Source organism: Hemitrygon akajei, chromosome 8 (genome assembly GCF_048418815.1).
Source record: "Hemitrygon akajei chromosome 8, sHemAka1.3, whole genome shotgun sequence".
In the NCBI taxonomy this organism is placed as follows: Eukaryota; Metazoa; Chordata; class Chondrichthyes; order Myliobatiformes; family Dasyatidae; genus Hemitrygon; species Hemitrygon akajei.
Window position 1 is genome coordinate 131,353,130 of NC_133131.1, and position 18,749 is coordinate 131,371,878.

General features: G+C 43.4%; 1 protein-coding gene across 8 annotated transcripts in view; it reads left to right on the forward strand.

Moving 5' to 3' along the window:
- Positions 1–18,749, forward strand: part of mllt10 (MLLT10 histone lysine methyltransferase DOT1L cofactor) — a 281,282-nt gene that overhangs the window by 218,268 nt on the left and 44,265 nt on the right. For all 8 annotated transcript variants that reach the window (XM_073054633.1, XM_073054638.1, XM_073054634.1 and 5 more), the window contains one exon: positions 8,441–8,510. In XM_073054633.1, coding sequence (XP_072910734.1) covers positions 8,441–8,510 — 70 coding nt within the window. The remainder of the gene's footprint in view (positions 1–8,440; positions 8,511–18,749) is intronic.

Below are 18,749 nucleotides of genomic sequence, written 5' to 3' on the forward strand. Positions count from 1 at the left end.
CCAAACATTGGCACATGATCGATTACGTTATAGTACATCCGGGATGTCCTCATCACCAGAGCCATGTGAGGAGCTGAGTGCTGGACTGACCACAGGCTTGTCGGCACCACATTGAAGCTACGTATTGCTCCCCACCATCCCAAGCGCCCTAAGTTCATCAGAACAGCTTTTAACACTGCTAGATTTCAAGAGCCGCTGTATCTTCACGAGTTTCAGACCACCCTCAATGAGAAGCTGTCTGGGAACGGACCATTAACTGGTGGGCAAACCCAGAAGTGGAATCAGTTTAGAGAGATGGTGACAAAGACAGCAAAATCAGTCCTCGGCCCCAAGGACCAGAACCACCAAAATTGGTTCAACGAGAATGACAGTGCCATCAAAGATCTCCTGGCCAGGAAGAACAAAGCATTCATGGAGTGGCAAAATGACCCAAGCTCCATTCCCAAAAAAAGAGCGATTCAAGTCCCTTCAGGCCCATGCCTAATGGGAAATTCACAAGATGCGCAACCTGTGGTGGGATAGGAAAGCTGAAGAGGTGCAACGCTTTGCTGACATCAACAACTTGAAGCTGCTCTTCAACTCCATCAGGATGATCTTCGGCCCCTCAAGATCTAACTCATCTCCACTATTGTCTGCTGAAGGACAAAGAGAGCATCCAACATAGATGGAAAGAGCTTTTCAGCCAGCTCCTGAACCGCCTTTCATCAGTCAACCAGTCTGCTCTTGACCAAATCCCCCAACAGCCTATTCACAAAGAACTAGATGATCCTCCCTCGATAGATGAAGTCAAGAAGGCTATCACACAGATGAGCAGTGGTAAGGCGCCCGGCAAGGATGGAATACCTCCTGAACTGTACAAGTTACTCAGCAAGGAATCACTTGAGGCATTTCACATCACCCTGACTAGCATTTGGGAAGAGGAAGAGATGCCCCCTAACCACAGAGAAGCAACGATAATCACCCTCTACAAAAATAAAGGTTCAAGGACTGACTGCAGGAACTACAGAGGCATTTCACTACTTTCCATTGCCAGAAAAATCCTCAGCTGCATCATCCTCAACAGACTGATTCTAGCGGTGTCAAAAGAGAACCTTCCCGAGTCGCAATGCGGCTTTCATCCCGAACGCAGCACTGTCAACATGATCTTCACAGTGAGACAGATATAGGAGAAGTGCCTGGAACAGAACATGATATTATACTCTGTCTTCATTGATCTGACAAAGGCATTTGACACGATCAACAGAAACGCGCTGTGGATCATCCTTAGAAAGCTTGGCTACCCGCAGATATTCACTCCACGCATCCGCCTGCTCGATAATGGCATGACAGGTGAAGTGTTCTCAGGTGGTTCCCCATCTGAGACTTGCAACATCTCAAATGGCGTGAAGCAAGGGTGCGTTCTAGCACCAGTGCTCTTCAACCTCTTCTTCACCCAAATGCTGAAGCATACTGTTAAGGACCTAGACCTGGGTATTTACATAAGATATCACCTAGACGGATCGATGTTTGACCTGAGATGCCTTGCTGCAAAGACCAAAACGTTGAGGAGGCTCATCACTGTTTGCTGATGACTGTGCCCTTATGGCCCACCAGGAGGACCACCTGCAGATGATTGTCGACAAGTTCTCTGCAGCCTCAAAGCTGTTCGTCCTGACAATCGGCCTCAGTAAGACAGAAATTCTCCTACAACCTGCACCAAGCAGTCACCCTCCCTAGCCATGCATCACCATCGACGGCGCTGTCTTGAAGAATGTGGAGAGCTTCAAGTATCTAGGAAGCACCATCTCCAGTGATGGATCCCTTGACAAAGAGATCATAGCAAGGGTCCAGAAAGCCAGCCAGGCACTCGGGAAACTCTGTGTCAAAGTTCTGGAGCACAAGGACATTCAGCTTTCAACCAAGCTCAAGGTGTACAAGGCTGTGGTCCTCACCTCTCTCCTGTACGGCTGCGAAACCTGGACCCTGTACTGCAGGCACATCAAACAGCTGGAGCAGATTCACATGTGCTCTCTGTGGTCGATCATAAGGATTCAGTGGCAGGACTGAATCAGCAACCAGGAAGTCCTTGACAGAGCCAACAGCACAAACGTTGAGGCGAGGATCCTCCAGGCCCAGCTACGCTGGACTGGCCATGTAATCCTCATGGGTGAAACAAGAATCCCCAGGCAGCTACTCTACGGTGAGCTTGAGCATGGCAGTCGCAGTCAGGACCGCCCCAAAAAAAGATTCAAAGACAATTTGAAATCATACATCAAATGGGCAGACCTCCACCCTCGACAATTTGAGGAGTCCGCAGCTGACAGGGCTGCGTGGCGTCCCCTGTCAAGAAAAGCTGCATCTGACTTTGAGGATGACCAATATCAGCGCCTTGCAGCAGCACGAGACCGACGCCACAAAGCTGTATTTGCATCTGTTCTAACAAACGTCATTCCATGTCCAACCTGCAACTGCATTTGTGCTTCGGCCTCCGAAGCCACATGCGTGTCCACAGATGACTGCACAATGTATAGTCTTCCTTGGACCCCGAGAGACAACCACCGCCATGGGAACATTTTTTGAGTGTTCCCAGACCCAAAAAATAACCTACCAAATCATACCAAATAACACATAAAATGTAGTGGCGCGCAAGGCACTGCAAAAGGAACACACGGAGGCAGAGAGAGCTGAACTCGGAATGGTTTTACTGATTCAAACTCGCGTGCTTAAAACCCCCTTCCCATGTGTCCCTGCGAACAGCGGGGCGGATGTGACGTCAGACTGTCCCCGGAAGGTCCACCCTGAGCGGGTCGTGCGTCTGCTCGCAGCTTCCGATGGCGTTTCGAGCTCCGTGTGTGTGGACCGCCACAAAAACCTAAAATAACACTAACATATAGTAAAAGCAGGAATGATATAAATACACAGCCTATACAAAGTAGAAATAATGTATGTACAGTGTAGCTTCACTTACTAGAATCGGGAAGATGTAGCCAAAAACTGATTTGTAGAAAAAGAATCGGCACGTACATGCATGTGCACACCTGCCCGTGCAAGGCTTCGCGGTCATGGTAGTCTTTTTCTATAACGGCTTGCTGCAAACAAATGTTGAGCTACCTCATTTTGAATGCCAAGTGACAACCTTCTTGACTAACATCCCATGCAGTACCTTGTCAAAGGCCTTGCTGAAGTCCATGTAGCCAATATCCATGCCTTCCATTCATCATCTTTCCTAGAAAGTTCCTCAAAAAGCTGTACAAGATTGGTTAGACACAACCTACCATGCACAAAGCCATGGTGACTCTCCCTAGTCCCTGTCCACCCAAATAGGTATATTGTAAGGTCCTTAGAATATCTTCCCATAAGATATCCACTGTTGATGCTCGTTTGTATGTACAGGGACTGAACAAGTTGAGCCCATGACCCTGACCGTTGAAGACATTGTGTGGAGTTGCATTACATTCTGCTCATCTCAGAAGTTTCTTCTCTTTCAACTTCCTGGAATTTTGCAAACGATGCCGTTGATAGAACGTGATGTCAGGCCCCCTGGCTTATAATTTTCTGTCTATTCTTAGAGCCTTTCGTGAACAATGGAACAACATTAGCTAACCTCCAATACTACTGCACTTCTGCGGCTTAGGAAGTTTTGCTAGGGCCCCTGCAACTTCTGCACTAGCCTCCCACAGAGTCCAAGGAAATGCCTTGTCGGGCCTTGGGGGATTTATCCACCCTAATTTTTCTCAGGCCAGCAAGCTGCTCCTCCTCTGTAACCTAAACACTGCCATGAGATTTTCCCTGACTAGCAAAGCCACCACCCCCTTTAACCCCTCCCATTTTATCATTAAAATAATGGAACCCTAGAACACTGAGCTACCAGTCCTGCCCCTCTTGCATCCAAGCCTCACTAATGGCTACAATGTCATAATTTCATGTGCTGATCCATGCCCTAAGCTCATCTGCCTTTTTTTACTATATTCCATGCATTGAAATACACACAACTCAGAACATTCGTCCCACCATGCTCAACTTTTTGATTCTTAACTTTGTCTGAGGTTTTACCAACATCGGTCTCCACAACCTCTCCATTAACTGTTCTGGCACTCTGGTTCCCATTCCCCTGCAAAACTAATTTAAAACCCCCTCTGTGTTGCCCTAGTAATCTTCCCACAGGGATATTTGTTCCCCCTCAGTTCATGTGCAAACTGTCCCATCTGTGCAGGTCCCATCTTTCCTGGAAAAGAACCCAATGATCCAAAAATCTGAAGCTCTTTCTCCTGCACCATCTCCTTAGGCACATGTATGATCTTCCTGTTACTGTCTTCGCTAGCACATGGCATGGGTAGCAATCCTGAGATCACAATCCTGGAGGATCTGCCCTTTAACTTAGCACTTAATTTGCAGGACCTCATCACCTTTCCTACCCATGCCTTTGGTACCAATGTGGACCATGACCACATCTGCTCACCCTCTCACTTATGAATCTTGTGGATTCAGTCTGAGATGTCCTTGACCCTGGCACCCAGGATGGTTCAAATCCTCATCCACAGAATCTCCTGTCTGTTCCTCAGACCAATGAATCCCTTGTGGCATTCCTCTGCTAGGTCATCTCCCCCTTCCCCCCCCCCCCCCCAAACAGTATTCAAAACATATCTGGTGCTCTGGAGAAAGCCACAAGAGTATTCTGCACTGGCTGCCTCCTTGTATCACCAGTTGTTCAACCCAGCAGCATCTGGAATGCTCCGGCATTCATCCAGCTCCAGTTTCAATTCCTTAACAAAGTCTGAAAGAAGATGTATTTCTTGCAGGTGTAGGTCTCCCTGCCTTCCCACATTCCGCTATCCCATGTGGCATCCTCACTGCTCTAACTGTGCAATAAAAAAAAAGAAAAGAAAAATTAAAAGAAAAAATCTACCTACAGCCTCGGCCTCTCCTTACTGAAGCACCTATGAGTCAAAGCCTGAACTCCCCAATTTCAATACTGGCCAACGTACACAATGGTTGCTCTGCTGAAGCCTAACTTTTTATTGGCCCTTGCCAAGTGCTTAATTATGCACAATCCATTCTCTCCAAGGAAACTGTGATACACAGAATATCCTGACTGCCCCCGATCACTTCTTTTGAATCACTCTCCCGCTATGAAATCCAACATCTCCAAGGGAACTGTGGCATGCAGGATATCCCAACTACTGCCACTCAGTTCTTTTGAAATCTCTCTCCCACTCCGCAATCCAACAACTCTAAGGGATCTTTGCCACGTAGAAAAAATATTTACACAAAAATTTTTTTAAGAATGATGTCCAAATTATTTTGTATGCCATGAAGGAAATCTACCACAAGAAATATTTGTGGCAGAATTGGGGTATCCTGATCCCCACTACTCTTATATTTGCAGGAAATTTTCTCATATAATTGGAAGGCTTAGGGTGGAAGAGACAGTACACTACAAGACCATAAGTTGCAAATCCTAATGATGAAGCTCTTTGGCAGAGAGACCTTGAAAGATGTGGGTTTGGTTGCACATGGTGCACAGCACTGGATATATGGTATGTGTCGTGTCATTTGGATTACATTCAGTGATGTGCATGATTTGTAAAACCTCCATACATTGAGTTCAGTCCCAAAAAGGCATGAAGTCAAAATCTAATATCAAGTTGTTTTGTTTTTATTTTATCATCTACCCCTTCGACAGACCAAGTCACTCGGTTGAATTTGAAGAGCAGCACCCACCACTGCACCAGTCACTAACACAGATACACTCATGCACACCAAGAAAATTTCTGTAGCAAAGTTGAACAGATAGTGCATTAATGAGGAAGGATGGCAGTGGTTTATGAAAAGCCAGCCAGTGCTGGGTAGTAGTTATACATTGTGTCTCTGATAAATAGGATGGGCATGGATGATTCAGCAGCAGCATAATAATAATAATATTGAAGTGTCAAAAGTTGAACTTCTGTGCACGTGATACAAAAAATAGTCACTTGGTGGTTGTGTTTTCAGTCTTCTGTGGTTTATAACGTTTGTTTTTTTATTTCACATCAGCAGTTTTTCATTCCCTATCCCTTGTTGGATTTGAATTCACCATTTCAGGGAATACATCCTGTTGCATAACCACAAGGTGACCATAACCTGAAGGTATTTTAGCCTAGAGATTGCTTATTTGTTCCTCTGCAATGTTCATATAGACTTTCTGTTTGTGCTTACTAAGTTGTCTTTATATTCCCAGAGCTGTTGGGCTGAAAGGAAAATATTACACTACTCTTTTGCTCCTGCCCTCAGGGAAGTGCAATTTCCTAGCGTCACCAGAAGAATACACAATAAAAATACCACAATGTGATTAGCTGTGCACAATTTTTCTGTTTCACAGATGTATCCTATCATTCAAAGATATATATTGTGATTCAATATTTAAAGAAGTTTGGATAGTACCTCCCAATTTGACACTTGAAATGATTTCATTGGGCTGGATTATCTTTGATCTGGCCTGCAGTTCAAACTTGCTCTCAGGAGCAGTCTGCTTTTGTTCTTGCTTTTTCCAACTGGGCTAGAAGCCTTGCTACCATACCTGGTTCTACAAAGTAAGTGGTCAGTGAATAGGAACTAGGTCTGTTGACAGATCATGCCGTTGAAGGCTTGTCTTTTAACTGTTTTTACATGTTCTCGGTTCTCAGAGATGCTTAAAATCATGTGAGACCATTGCATTGAAACATTCAAATTAGAAATTTATTTATAACTATATATCTCCTAAATAAAATACTTATACTAATTTGAGAAAAAGAAAGTCAACAAACCACTTAGCTTGATCCAAGCTGTCAGTCTTTTCCAAATCAATGGACTGATGACACAGACTGCGGTAAAGTCAAGGGAGTGGATGTGAAGTGTGCATTGTACTCAGCATGACTGAATACTGCTTAGCATATTGCTGAGTCTGCAGTGGTGCAAAAAGCCAAGGAACCTGCATCTGAGCTTTGGTGAGTTTCTGACTTGTGTTTTGCAGCGAGCAAGTGCAGAAGTCAGTAATGTCCTGATTCATAAGAGGACTTCATTGCCTCCCTCAAACTGTTGGCAAAAGCTCTATATTTTGACTCATTTTCTTCATGAAAAGTTAATAGCTCAGCAGCAGAAAACATGCCGTTGTAACTATCTTAAAAGTAACTTTATATGTGAATACAAAGCATTAAAGAGTGCAGTAATTTAATCACTATAAAGATACATACACTCCTTAATTTAGAAGCCTTATACCTCATCTTACTAGACAATAGCTTACATACTGGAAAAAAAAAGTATGTTGAGGATGTAAGAAATAATGTCAATTCAATTCAAGACAAACTGTTTTTGTTGTTTCTAGTTGTGACATTGCAAATGAACTTTCACTTTTAGCTGCACATTTTATTGCAACTTTAAAAACTAGTACAGTGGATTCCAGTTAAGTGAGCCATCAGTCAATCAGAGCAGCTGCTTGTTTGGCACAACTGTTAAAGAACAAAAACTAATTGAAAATATAGGTAGGAATGCCTTTGTTTTATTGGGATTCTATGCCATTTAATTGGGACAGAAGACTGTTGCAGTTTCTAACTAGCATCAGTCACGTGCACTTGTGTAGCCTTTAGACACTACACTGTGCTTAGAGTGAATAGTTTTACAATAGGATCAATTGCATGTTTTTGTATTCAAAAAGCAATGATTTTTGTCACTGATAGTTGCTGAAAAATAATCAGTAAGGCAATTCAGAACTGTTTTGCTCACTGCGGTTTCAAGCATTCAGGCTTGGAGATGCTAGAGACAGCCAAGAGTGAAAATGGAAGAATTTTTGTTACTTCAGCAGGTTAGGAACTACAAAGAATTTGAAGGTATTGTCAGTATTCTTGAATGTTACAAAGATTTGGAAGATGTAGTCATCAAAAGCATTGTATGGAGGCAGTCCGTTATCTGCACTAGGTGTCTGCGTTGATTTTGTTCATTTATGGTTAATCAAAAGAATACAGCAATGTATATTAGATTAATTTCTCTGTCGATAACTTAGGAACCAATACACGGTTTGCAGTACTGTAGTAGTACTGGTAATGTTCTAATCTGTTCTGTATTTCATTTAGTACATAATTTGTTGCTCATTTGCATAGAAGTTTGAATTTTTTTATACCTTTTTAGCTATTTCAATGAAATTTTGGCTAATTAGGCAGTTATTTATTTGGGCCAAAATATTCTGGTCCTAATGTGTCCCAATTAACTGGAATTCACTGTATCTGTATATAATAAAGAGTTACCTGTCCAAATTTGCAACAAATCCAAATCATTCCCCTCTTACTTCACACTTTGTACATTATGACATTTATTAAAGTAGAACATATGCTAGCCCCAAAAAAATCCAGATTGAGTCTTTTAAAAAATTATGTAAATTTGAAAGTAAAGAACATCTCAACACCTTAATTATCTGAACAATTTTGTTAACTAGGTTTGTTTATTTTTTTAGATCAAGATATAGACAACAGCCATAGTGTTCCTGGAAGGAGCAGTTCACCAAGAGGAAGTCTTTCACCGCGGTATGACAAGATTATTTCAACCTATAGTCTAAAGTTTTATTTGACATTTTTGCAACATTTCCTTTTGCTTTCCCTCATATGCAATAAATGAAATGCATTTTGGGTCTCTGTGCTAATGGCTTTCAAGCCCTTAATCATGAGCCTTTGTCAATATCCACTGTACACATAGAACAATACAGCACAGGGACAGGCCCTTTGTTCCACAATGTTTCTGTCTTCCATAACACCAAATTAGGCTAATGCCTACTGCCTACACATGATCTGCATCCCTCCCTTCCCTGCATTTTCATGTGCCTGTCAAAATGCCTCTTATACCATTCTGTGTGTTTGCACTATTGTGCAGCATGTTTCTGGGTACCTACCAGTCTCTGTGTAAAAACAAAAATAACTATTTGCTCTGCACATCTCCGTTAAAATTTCTCCATCTCACCTTAAACCTATGTCCTCTGGTATTTGACATTTCTACTCTAGAGAAAATTATTCTGACCACCTGCCCTGTCTGTGCCTAACATCATATAAACTTCTACCAGTTCTCCTCTTTAATACTCCAGAGAAAACTATCCAAGTTTGTCCAACCTTTCCTTGTAGCTAATATTCTCCAATCAAGCAGCATCTTGATGAACCCTGCACCCTCTCCAGTGCCTCCATTTCCCTCCTGTAATAGGGTGACCAGAACTGTACACTACCAATGGACATTTAGTATAAAAATTGGGAAGTCATGTTGCAGTTACATAAACCTTTGATTACACAACATTTGGAGTATGTGGTGTATTTGGAGAAGGCAAGCATGCCATGTACCACCTTTATCTCCCATTGGATATGTGTTGCTACATTCAGTAACTATGGACTTGGACTGCAAGAGATAATCTATTTGACTTTGGGGTGATGGGATTGTGGATGAAAGAGTGGAAGGAAATAATACAAAACACAGTGATAGAGACTTATTTCTGCCATTATATCCTAACAGGACCTGAATATGCAAGCTAAATAGGCATTTTGTTAGTGTAAAACAATATGGAAACAGGCCCTTTGGCTCAACTTATCCTTCTTGTCTGTATTGTCCAGCCAGCTAGTCTCCCCATGTTTGGTCATTTCCCTCTAAACCTCTCCTATCCATGTACTTATCTAGATAGTATTTTAATATTGCTAATGTGCCCAACTCTACACAACATCTGGCAGCTCATGCCAAATGTGCACCACACTTAGCAATAAGAAGCTGTCCCGATATCCCTTTTAAAATCTCATCTCTGATCTTAAACTAATATCCTCTTGTTTTTAACACCCCCTGCTTAGGAAAAGATTATGTGCTATGCCCTTCCTGATCTTGTATGTCTCTATCAGGTCACCTGTCAATTTCATACATTCTAGGGAATAACATTCACTACACAATCTCTTCTTGTAAATCATGTCCCCAAGTCCAGGCAACTTCCTGATAAATGTTTTCTGCACTTTTTTTTTAGTTTAATAACATTAATCTTATAACAGGGTGATTAAAACTGTTCAAAGTATAGCCTTGCCAGCATCTCACATAAGTGCAACATAATTTCCTAATTCCTTCACTGTATAAGTCCTGGTTTGATCTCTGCAAATGCAAGACCTCACATTTATCTGGATTGAAAACCGCTTGCCAATCCTTAGCCCACGTACCTAGCTGATCAAGTTCCCCCAGTAATTTTGCATAACCCTCTACACTAGCTGGACACCACCTATTTTGTTGTGTGTGAACTTACTAAACATGCCTTGTACATTCGCATCTAAAAAGTTTATATAAATTGCAAATAACAGATCCTAGCACCATAACTGTGATATTTACTAGACACAGATCCCTGGTCTGAGAAACAACCATTGACCATCACCCTCTGATTCCTACCACTAAGCTGTTTATGAATCTAGTCAGCTATTTCCCCCAAATTCCCATGAGGGACTTTGTTAGGGGCATTTCTGAAGTCCATATAGACAACATTCACTGCCCTACCCTCACCTTGCCCTCTTGGTTACCCCGTTAAGATTAAGAATTTCAGTACTTCCTATGTGGTTCAAAACATTGTCCATCATTTTCCCATTTCCTTGCTTTCTCCACAGTAAATACTGAAAAGAAATGATCATTATAATTGTTCCCTTTTCCTATGGTGCCACATACAGATAGTTATGCTATGGCATTTCATTATAGTACGTAGATGCCTAGTTCAGGATACTACTGCTGTTGTTTGACTTTATAATAAAGTATATATAGAAGGCCGAAACAGTGCAAAAAATAGTACAACTGAATTTAAAACCAGATGATGTTATTTCTTCAACAAGACAGTTTGTAACTGAACACTTAACCTGCTTAATTTCTTGTAAACTAAACAATCGCAAGTATTGTCCAAGACATTTGTGCATACATCCGCTTGACATGAAAATTAATCACTTCTGTGGTGTTACATGGCAGATAAATCTTTATATGCTAATACACTTCTTTAAAAGCTTGTGACTTGCCAATTTAAATAATTTTTTAAAGTCTGAATTAGGTGACAGGGTAACTCAGTTGGCATCATCTCTCTAGAGTTCCACAAAACTTTGGTCAGGAAAATTTTCTACAAGGTAAAATTTTGAGGAATTAGTGTTTATATGCAGTGGGGTAATAGGACCTCTAAGAGGTAAAAAGGGAACACTTCAAAAACATCCAAATATGCATTATAACAATGATCAACATGGGAAATATTAAAGGCCTACACTTTAAAAGTAAGTGAATTTCCTAAATCTTAATGAAATATTTCTCATACAACTGCAACAAAACCAGCACAATTATTATTTTAAGCAACAAGACACAAAATGCTGGAGGGACTCAACTGGCTAGGCAGCATCTATGGAAAAAAAGTACAATTGGCATTTTGGGCTGAGGCCCTTCGGCAAAACCAGAGAAGAAAAGATAGGTAGATTTAAAGGGTGTGGGGGGAATGGGAGAAACACAAGGTGATAGGTGAAACTGAGAGGGGAAAGGATGATGTAAAGAGCTGGGAAGTTGATTGGTGAAAGCAATACAGGGCTGAAGAAGGGGAAGTCAAATGGGAGAGTCAGAAAGCCATGGAAGGGAAAAAAGAGGGGATGAGCACCAGAGGGAACAGATGAACAGGCAAGGAGATAAGCTGAGAGGGAAAAGGGGATGGGGAATGCTGGGAGGGGGAGCATTACCAGAAGTTCAAGAAATTGATGTTCATGTCATCGGGTTGGAGGCTACCCAGACAGAATATAAGGTGTTGTTCCTGGAACCTGGGTGTGGCCTCATCACAACAGTAGAGAAGGCCATGGATTGACATATCGGAATGGGAAGAGATAGTAAAATGGGTGGGTACTGGGAGATCCTACTTCTGTCAGACGGGGTGTAACTGCTCGGCATCAGGTCTCATCAATATACAGGAGGCCACACTGGGAGCACTGGACACAGTATTTGACCCCCAACAGGCTCACCTGGAAGGACTGTTTGGGGCACTGAATGGTAGTGAGGGAGGAGATGTAGAGGCGGGGTAGCACCTGTTCCACTTGCAAGGATAAGTGCCAGGAGAGAGATCAGTGGGGAGGGATGAATGGAGAAGGGAGTCGCATAGGAGCAATTCCTGCGGAAAGTGGGGGAGAGGGAAATATATGCTTGGTGGTGAATTCCCATTGGAGATGGCAGATGTTCCAGATATTATGTGCTTGTTGCGGAGGCTGGTGGGTTGGTAGGTGAGGACAAGAGGAACCTTATCCCTGGTAGGGTGGCGGGAGCATGGAGTAAGAGCATATGTGCGTAAAATAGAAGAGATGCGGTTGAGAGTGGAGGAAGGGAGGCCCCTTTCTTTGAAAAAGGAGGGCATCTCCTCTTCATTCTGGCATGAAAAGCCTCGTCCTGAGAGCAGATGCAGCTGAGACAGAGGAATTGAGAGAAGGGGATGGCCTTTTTACAAATGACAGGTTGGGAAGAGGTAAAGCCCAGGTAGCTGTAAGTCCTCCTTTTGCAACGAGGAACAACACCTTGTATTCTGTCTGGGCAGTCCAACCTGAAGGCATTAACACCAATTTCTCAAACTTCCGGTAATGTGCCTCTCTCACCCCACACCCCACCTTTACCATTCCCCATCTCCTTTTCCCTCTCTCACCATATCTCCTTGCCTGTCCAACACCTCCCTCTGGTGCTCCTTCCCCCCTTTTCTTTCTTCTTTGGCTTTCTGTCCTCTCCTGACTGCACCGTCTCTAACTCCGTATCTCTCTTTCACCAATCAACTTCCCAGCTTTTTACTTCAGCCCCCTCCTCCCCCGGTTTCGAATATCACCTTTGTTTTCTCTCTCTCCTCCCCTACCTTTTAAATCTATTCCTCATCTTTTTTTCCCCCAGACCTGCCGAAGGGTCTCAGCCTGAAACGACAACTGTATTTTTTTCCATAGATGCTGCCTGACCTGCTGAGTTTCTCCAGCATTTTGTGTGTGGTGCTTGGATTTCCAGCATCTGCAGTTTTCTCTTGCAAGTATTATTTAAATTTGCTCAAGTATGTCTATCCACATTTGTGCCACTGACATCTCTTCTGGGATAGATATGGGTGGCACAAGCTGGAGGGAACCAATATCAATATTTTGTCAGGGAGATTTGCTGGAGCTACTTGGGAGGGTGAAGCTAATCTATCAGGGAGTGGAACCTAATGTAATTGTTGTGGCAGATGAGAAAGTTGAGACAATATAGCAATTAAAGCAAGTACGTAAGTCCAGTAACCGGAACAGAAGATGGGGAAGGTATGATAGGCTAAACTGAATTTATTTTAATGTAAGAAACTTGACAGGTAAGGCAGATGAGCTCAGGGCATAGATAGACACAAAGGATTATAATGTTATTGATCTTTCCAAAACCATGGTTTAGATACTAGCAGAAACACTGCTCGGTGTTCCAGGTTACAGATCGTATATGTGTAAGAGCTAAGAAAGGGAAGGGGGGGTTGTGTTTTTCTTTAGAAAGAACATTTAATTTGCGCTTAGAAATGAAATTCCCTGGTGGAATGTCCAGTGTGGCTGTATGGGTAGAACTTAAGAATAAAAAGAAAATGGTCACATTAATGGGATTGTACTGTAGGTCCACCAATAGTCAATGAAAATTAGAGGAACAAATATGTAAGGAGATTGCAGATAACTGTAGGAACAACAGGGTTGTGGTAATGGGTGATTTGAACTTCCTAATATTCAGTGGGACTGCCATAGACAGAATTAGTTAACATTTTTTACTTTTTGCTAGTTCACTCATTATTCCATTTCTCCCATTCTGTATCAATTTCTCAATGATCTTTTGATGATTTCTTAATGTTCCAACCATTCTGGCTTGGTATTTTTCTTTTTCTTAACTTTAATACTAAATTTGGTTTCTCCATGCTCTGGTTGGACCACTTTTGTGTAGTGTCTTGGTAGCACATCGTGTACTATTTCTTTAAATCCAGTACCTCTGCTCTGTCATAACATTCTAATGCAGTTTTTTTTTAGTCTACCTAAGACAACCTGCCCCCAATTTTCTTTATTTAGATTGAAAACCTTGGTCCAGGATTGAACTGTGTCACTTTCTAGCAATGACAAATTCTACTACATCATGGTTAATCTTCCTAGAGAGCCCAAAAAGATTATTGTTTAAACCTATTTATTCAGTCCTGTTTCTAAAGCAGCCTCTTCCCTAGTCCTAGTTCCCTAGTTTAACATACTGAACTAGAAATTCAACTTGTATGCAATCTAGTAATTTATTAAAATATATTAGTGGTATCAATATAAATACCTCCTTGAATATAATATTATGCCATAGAACCATAGAACATTACAGCACAGAAACAGGCCTTTTGGCCCTTCTTGGCTGTGCCGAACCATTTTCTGCCTAGTCCCACTGACCTGCACCAGGCCATATCCCTCCAAACCGCTCTCATCCATATACCTGTCCAAGTTTTTCTTAAATGTCAAAAGTGAGCCCGCATTCACCACTTCATCTGGCAGCTCATTCCATACTCTCACCACTCTCTGCGTGAAGAAGCCCCCTCCAATGTTCCCTTTAAACTTTTCCCCTTAACTCATGACCTCTTTTTTTTTTCTCCCCTTGCCTCAGTGGGAAAAGCCTGCTTGCATTCATTCTATCTATACCCATCATAATTTTATACACCTCTATCAAATCACCACTCATTCTCCTACGCTCCAGGGAATAAAGTCCTAACCTAATCAACCTTTCTCTGTAACTCAGTTTCTCAAGTCCCGGTAACATCCTTGTAAACCTTCGCTGTACTCTTTCAACCTTATTAATATCCTTCCTGTAATTAGGTGACCAAAACTGCACACAATGCTCCAAATTTGGTCTCACCAATGTCTTATACAACCTCACCATTACATTCCAACTCTTATACTCAATACTTTGATTTATAAAGGCCTATGTACTGTTACGAAAAACCCCGTAACCAGGTAACTTACCAGCAAAGATAGATGGATCAGCTGAGTCGGATGCTACTATTTTCAACCGTTTTATTCAACAAGGGCACAAACGTATGGTTAATACAAAACATTCAGATCATCAAAACTCAATCTAAAACACTGGTGTAATAATAATCATTCAAAACACAAGCTCGATCGTCGTCTAGGGGTAATGTAGATTTTATATCGTTCACTGGATATCTAAAAGTCTTTTAGATCACGGCAGTTTCACTTAGTTGCCGGCGGAAGTGTCGCGTTGGTGCACTTTTAGTTAGAAAGACAGAGAACATGAAGCATTTACCCGACAGGTTTTCCAACCTGTAGGAGGTAGTCGGAAGTCTCGTTGGGGGAATGGACTCTCATCTGTGGCTTCCCCTGTAGCTAGGCCGTCTTCCGTGGTGAAGTCGCCAATCCCAGGCAAGGGAAGGACGCACACGAACCCCACCACCGGCTGTAGCTATTAAAACGCTGTCGCAGGATTTCTAGCGTTTCTCCTTCGTGTGTTTCCTTGGTGCATCTGAGGGTCCTCCCCACAGACCCGCCTTTATACTTCTTCATGGGATCGCAGGTGTCAATCAAGTTGCAGGTAATGCGATCTCTCTCTCAACCAGCCCACTTTGCCCGAGGGCTTTTCAGGTGGTCTCCATGAGACAATAGTCAAAGTCACTTTTATTCTGCTTCTTGGGAGAACGTGGTCTTTCGCACGTCTCTCTCTCTTGGGTCAGTTGACCCCCCTTAACTAGAGTTCTTGCGATTTTCACAAAGGAGGGGGCCAACGGCATAACACCTCCCCCCATAATGGGTTTTTAACCAGCGGTTAAAAACAGGTTGACACAGGAATTTTTTTTTTTGAATCTACATACTACACAAGCTTTTCTCTTCACAGAGTACTACTGTTATACATTCAAGTCAGTATCTAAACAGGTAACAAGTACAGTGCCCCTTTTCTTTAATACCTTAACCTCATGTGCCATACTAACGCCTGGTAGCATCAAACTTCAGCTCAATAACCACCTTATTTATTTGCTTTCTTCAGCAACATAACTAAGGAGGTGTGATCTTAGCTTACATACATCTACAAAGGTTCATGCAAAAGACAAATTTTTATGCTACTTTCAAACTTAACAGTCAAGCTTCCATGGGTGTTGTCTTTATTATTCACATACTTTGTCAAAATCCCTTAAAACCGGCTTCTGCTATTTTAAAAATCGCGTCCCCATTAACCCTCGCCTTTTTTCCGGTTAATTCCCTCGTGGCGATCTTGGGCACCCTGGCGAAATAGGCTTTCGCCCGCTCCTTTCATAGGAGTTATTTTATCAGCGTGTTCCAAACTTAGACCACCCAATTCCTTAATTTTAGGCAATTTGTCGTTTTTCTCTTCAGGACCCGTCATGCTATTAGTTTCCAATTTAAGATCCGCAAGCGATCTCGCTTTGTTCAGACAGCATTTCAAATTCTGCCTTTTCACACCACACTCTGGAATAACAATAGCGTGTGGGGCCCCTTTACCTTCCAACTCAACCTGTAATTGATTCACAGGCTTTGTGGTACCAAGCCATTGTCTCTGTAGCCTGGTTGCTGCTTTTGATATCAGTCCAGCCTTTAAATTTTCTTCATTCAATTTGGGAACTACACATCCCCCTTTCCCTTGAGTTCCGTGACTAGGTTCAGCACCATGTGTATCCCCATCTTGGACACACTCAAACGGGACATTGGCCTCTTCCAGGTTTTCAACACCCGTACCTTTTTCAAATTCTAACGCCCCCCCCTCCTTCCAGTAACTCTCCAGGCAGCCCCCTGTTGGGGAAGGCGCAACCCTGCGAGCTGAAACAACCTCCTCGGCCATGTCAGCTGACTTCTCCACAGCAAGGATACCCTTCTCCTCTAAGACTGCCCTCATTTCACTCTCGGGACCATCGAGAACATCTTTAGAACTCTCAACTTCTCCAAACAATTCTGCCAAACCAGACAGATCAAACACGTCCAACTCTGGACGTTTTAACAGCTTTATCCGTTTCTCATCTTTATTTCCTACCTCTAGGACCTTTCTCTTCACTAAGGGGGGAGCTATCTCCTCGCCCTTACCCCCTTTTACTTTACTACCTTCCGTTTTACCACCCTCTGAACCCTCGTGGTGTAGGGTCGGTAAAAACGTCTGGGCCAATTTCAAACTGCGCGCTGTCCCAGCCGCCACTCTCGACAGGCTGCAAGTGACCGCGCATGCGCGATAGCTCGGGGACTCCATGGGCGGGGCCTCAACTATCAGGGCGGTTCCCATCTTCCCACCCGCGAGGTCATTACCCAACAGGGGGTCCACGCCCTCCCCCGGTAACTCCGGCAGGACTCCTAGCTCCACAGGTCCCGACACCAACTCGCAATCGAGAAAGACCCTATGCAAAGGCACGACCGCGGTCTGGTTCCCGATTCCTCTCAGGGCAACCTCCCTCGTCCGAGGGCCGAAATTTAACACATTACGGCTAATTAACGATAGTTCCGCCCCCGTGTCTCTCCAAATTCGTACGGGGATGGGGGGGTCCCCTTCCCTCAAAGACACGGTTCCTTCGGAACTAAATGTCTCCCGCCCCTCCGGTACTCCATCTACCTGGGGCCCTCTTGTCAACTTCCTGATTACCACTGCACGCCCGATAGGGGTCGCTGCTCTCTCCCTCTCTGGCTCCTTTCTCGGAGCAAAGCATTTTGATGCAATATGTCCCACCTTTCCACAATTAAAACAGTTTAAACCAGGAGATCTCCAGGTTTCCTGTCTGTTATCCTCACTTTTTGTGCTAGCTCCCGGCGGAGTTTCTCCCTTAGCCGGCGGACTTTCCCTACCATTCCGACGGTCTCTCGGGTAACTTTTTGGCGAGGAAAACTTTGTCTTGTGGGTTAGGGCATATTCATCTGCGAGCCTAGCCATCTCTGAGATGGATTGATTCATCCTCTCATTTAAATACATTCGGATCTCTTCCGGAACGCAACCTTTAAATTCCTCAATCAAAACTAACTCCCTGAGACGCCCATAGTTCTTGGCCACCTTTTCAGCTGTGCACCAACGGTCCAAGAGCACACCCTTCTCATGGGCTAGCTCGGTATACGTTTGATTCCACCCTCTTTTTAAATTTCGGAACCTTTGTCTATACGCCTCAGGTACTAACTCGTAACCTCGGAGAATGGCCTCATTTACTTGAGCATAATTTCCGTCCCTTTCCGGGGGCAGCGCGGTATATACCCGCTGTGCTTTTCCTCGTAACACACTTTGTAACAACGCCACCCATTGCTCTCTGGGCCACTGCTGATTCCCTGCCACCTTTTCAAAAAGCAAGAAATAACTATCAACATCCGTCTCCTCGAACGGGGGGACCAACCTCAACGCCCGACTAATATCAAACCCCTCCTCTCTCTCTTCCCCTTGAGTTCTTCGCTCTTGCTTTCGCCTGTCCAGCTCCAATTCATGGTTCCTTTGTTTCTCTTTCTCTTCTGCTTCTGCTTCTAGCTGCTTTAGTTTGAACACATGCTCTCTTTCCACAGCCCTTTCCTTTGCGGCTCTCTCGGCTTCTTTTTCCCTCTCAACTCTCTCGGCTTCTTTTTCCCTCTCAGCTCTCTCGGCTTCTTTTTCCCTCTCAGCTCTCTCGGCTTCTCTCTCTGCAGCCTTCTCAGCTGCTTCTACTTCTAGCTGCTTTATTTTAAACTCATGTTCCAGCCTTGCTTTCTCCAACTCTGCCTGATTTGTCCCACTCACTAATCTCCTTTCGGGAATATTTTCCAAATCCTCAGCTGCAAACACCTTCTTCCCAACGT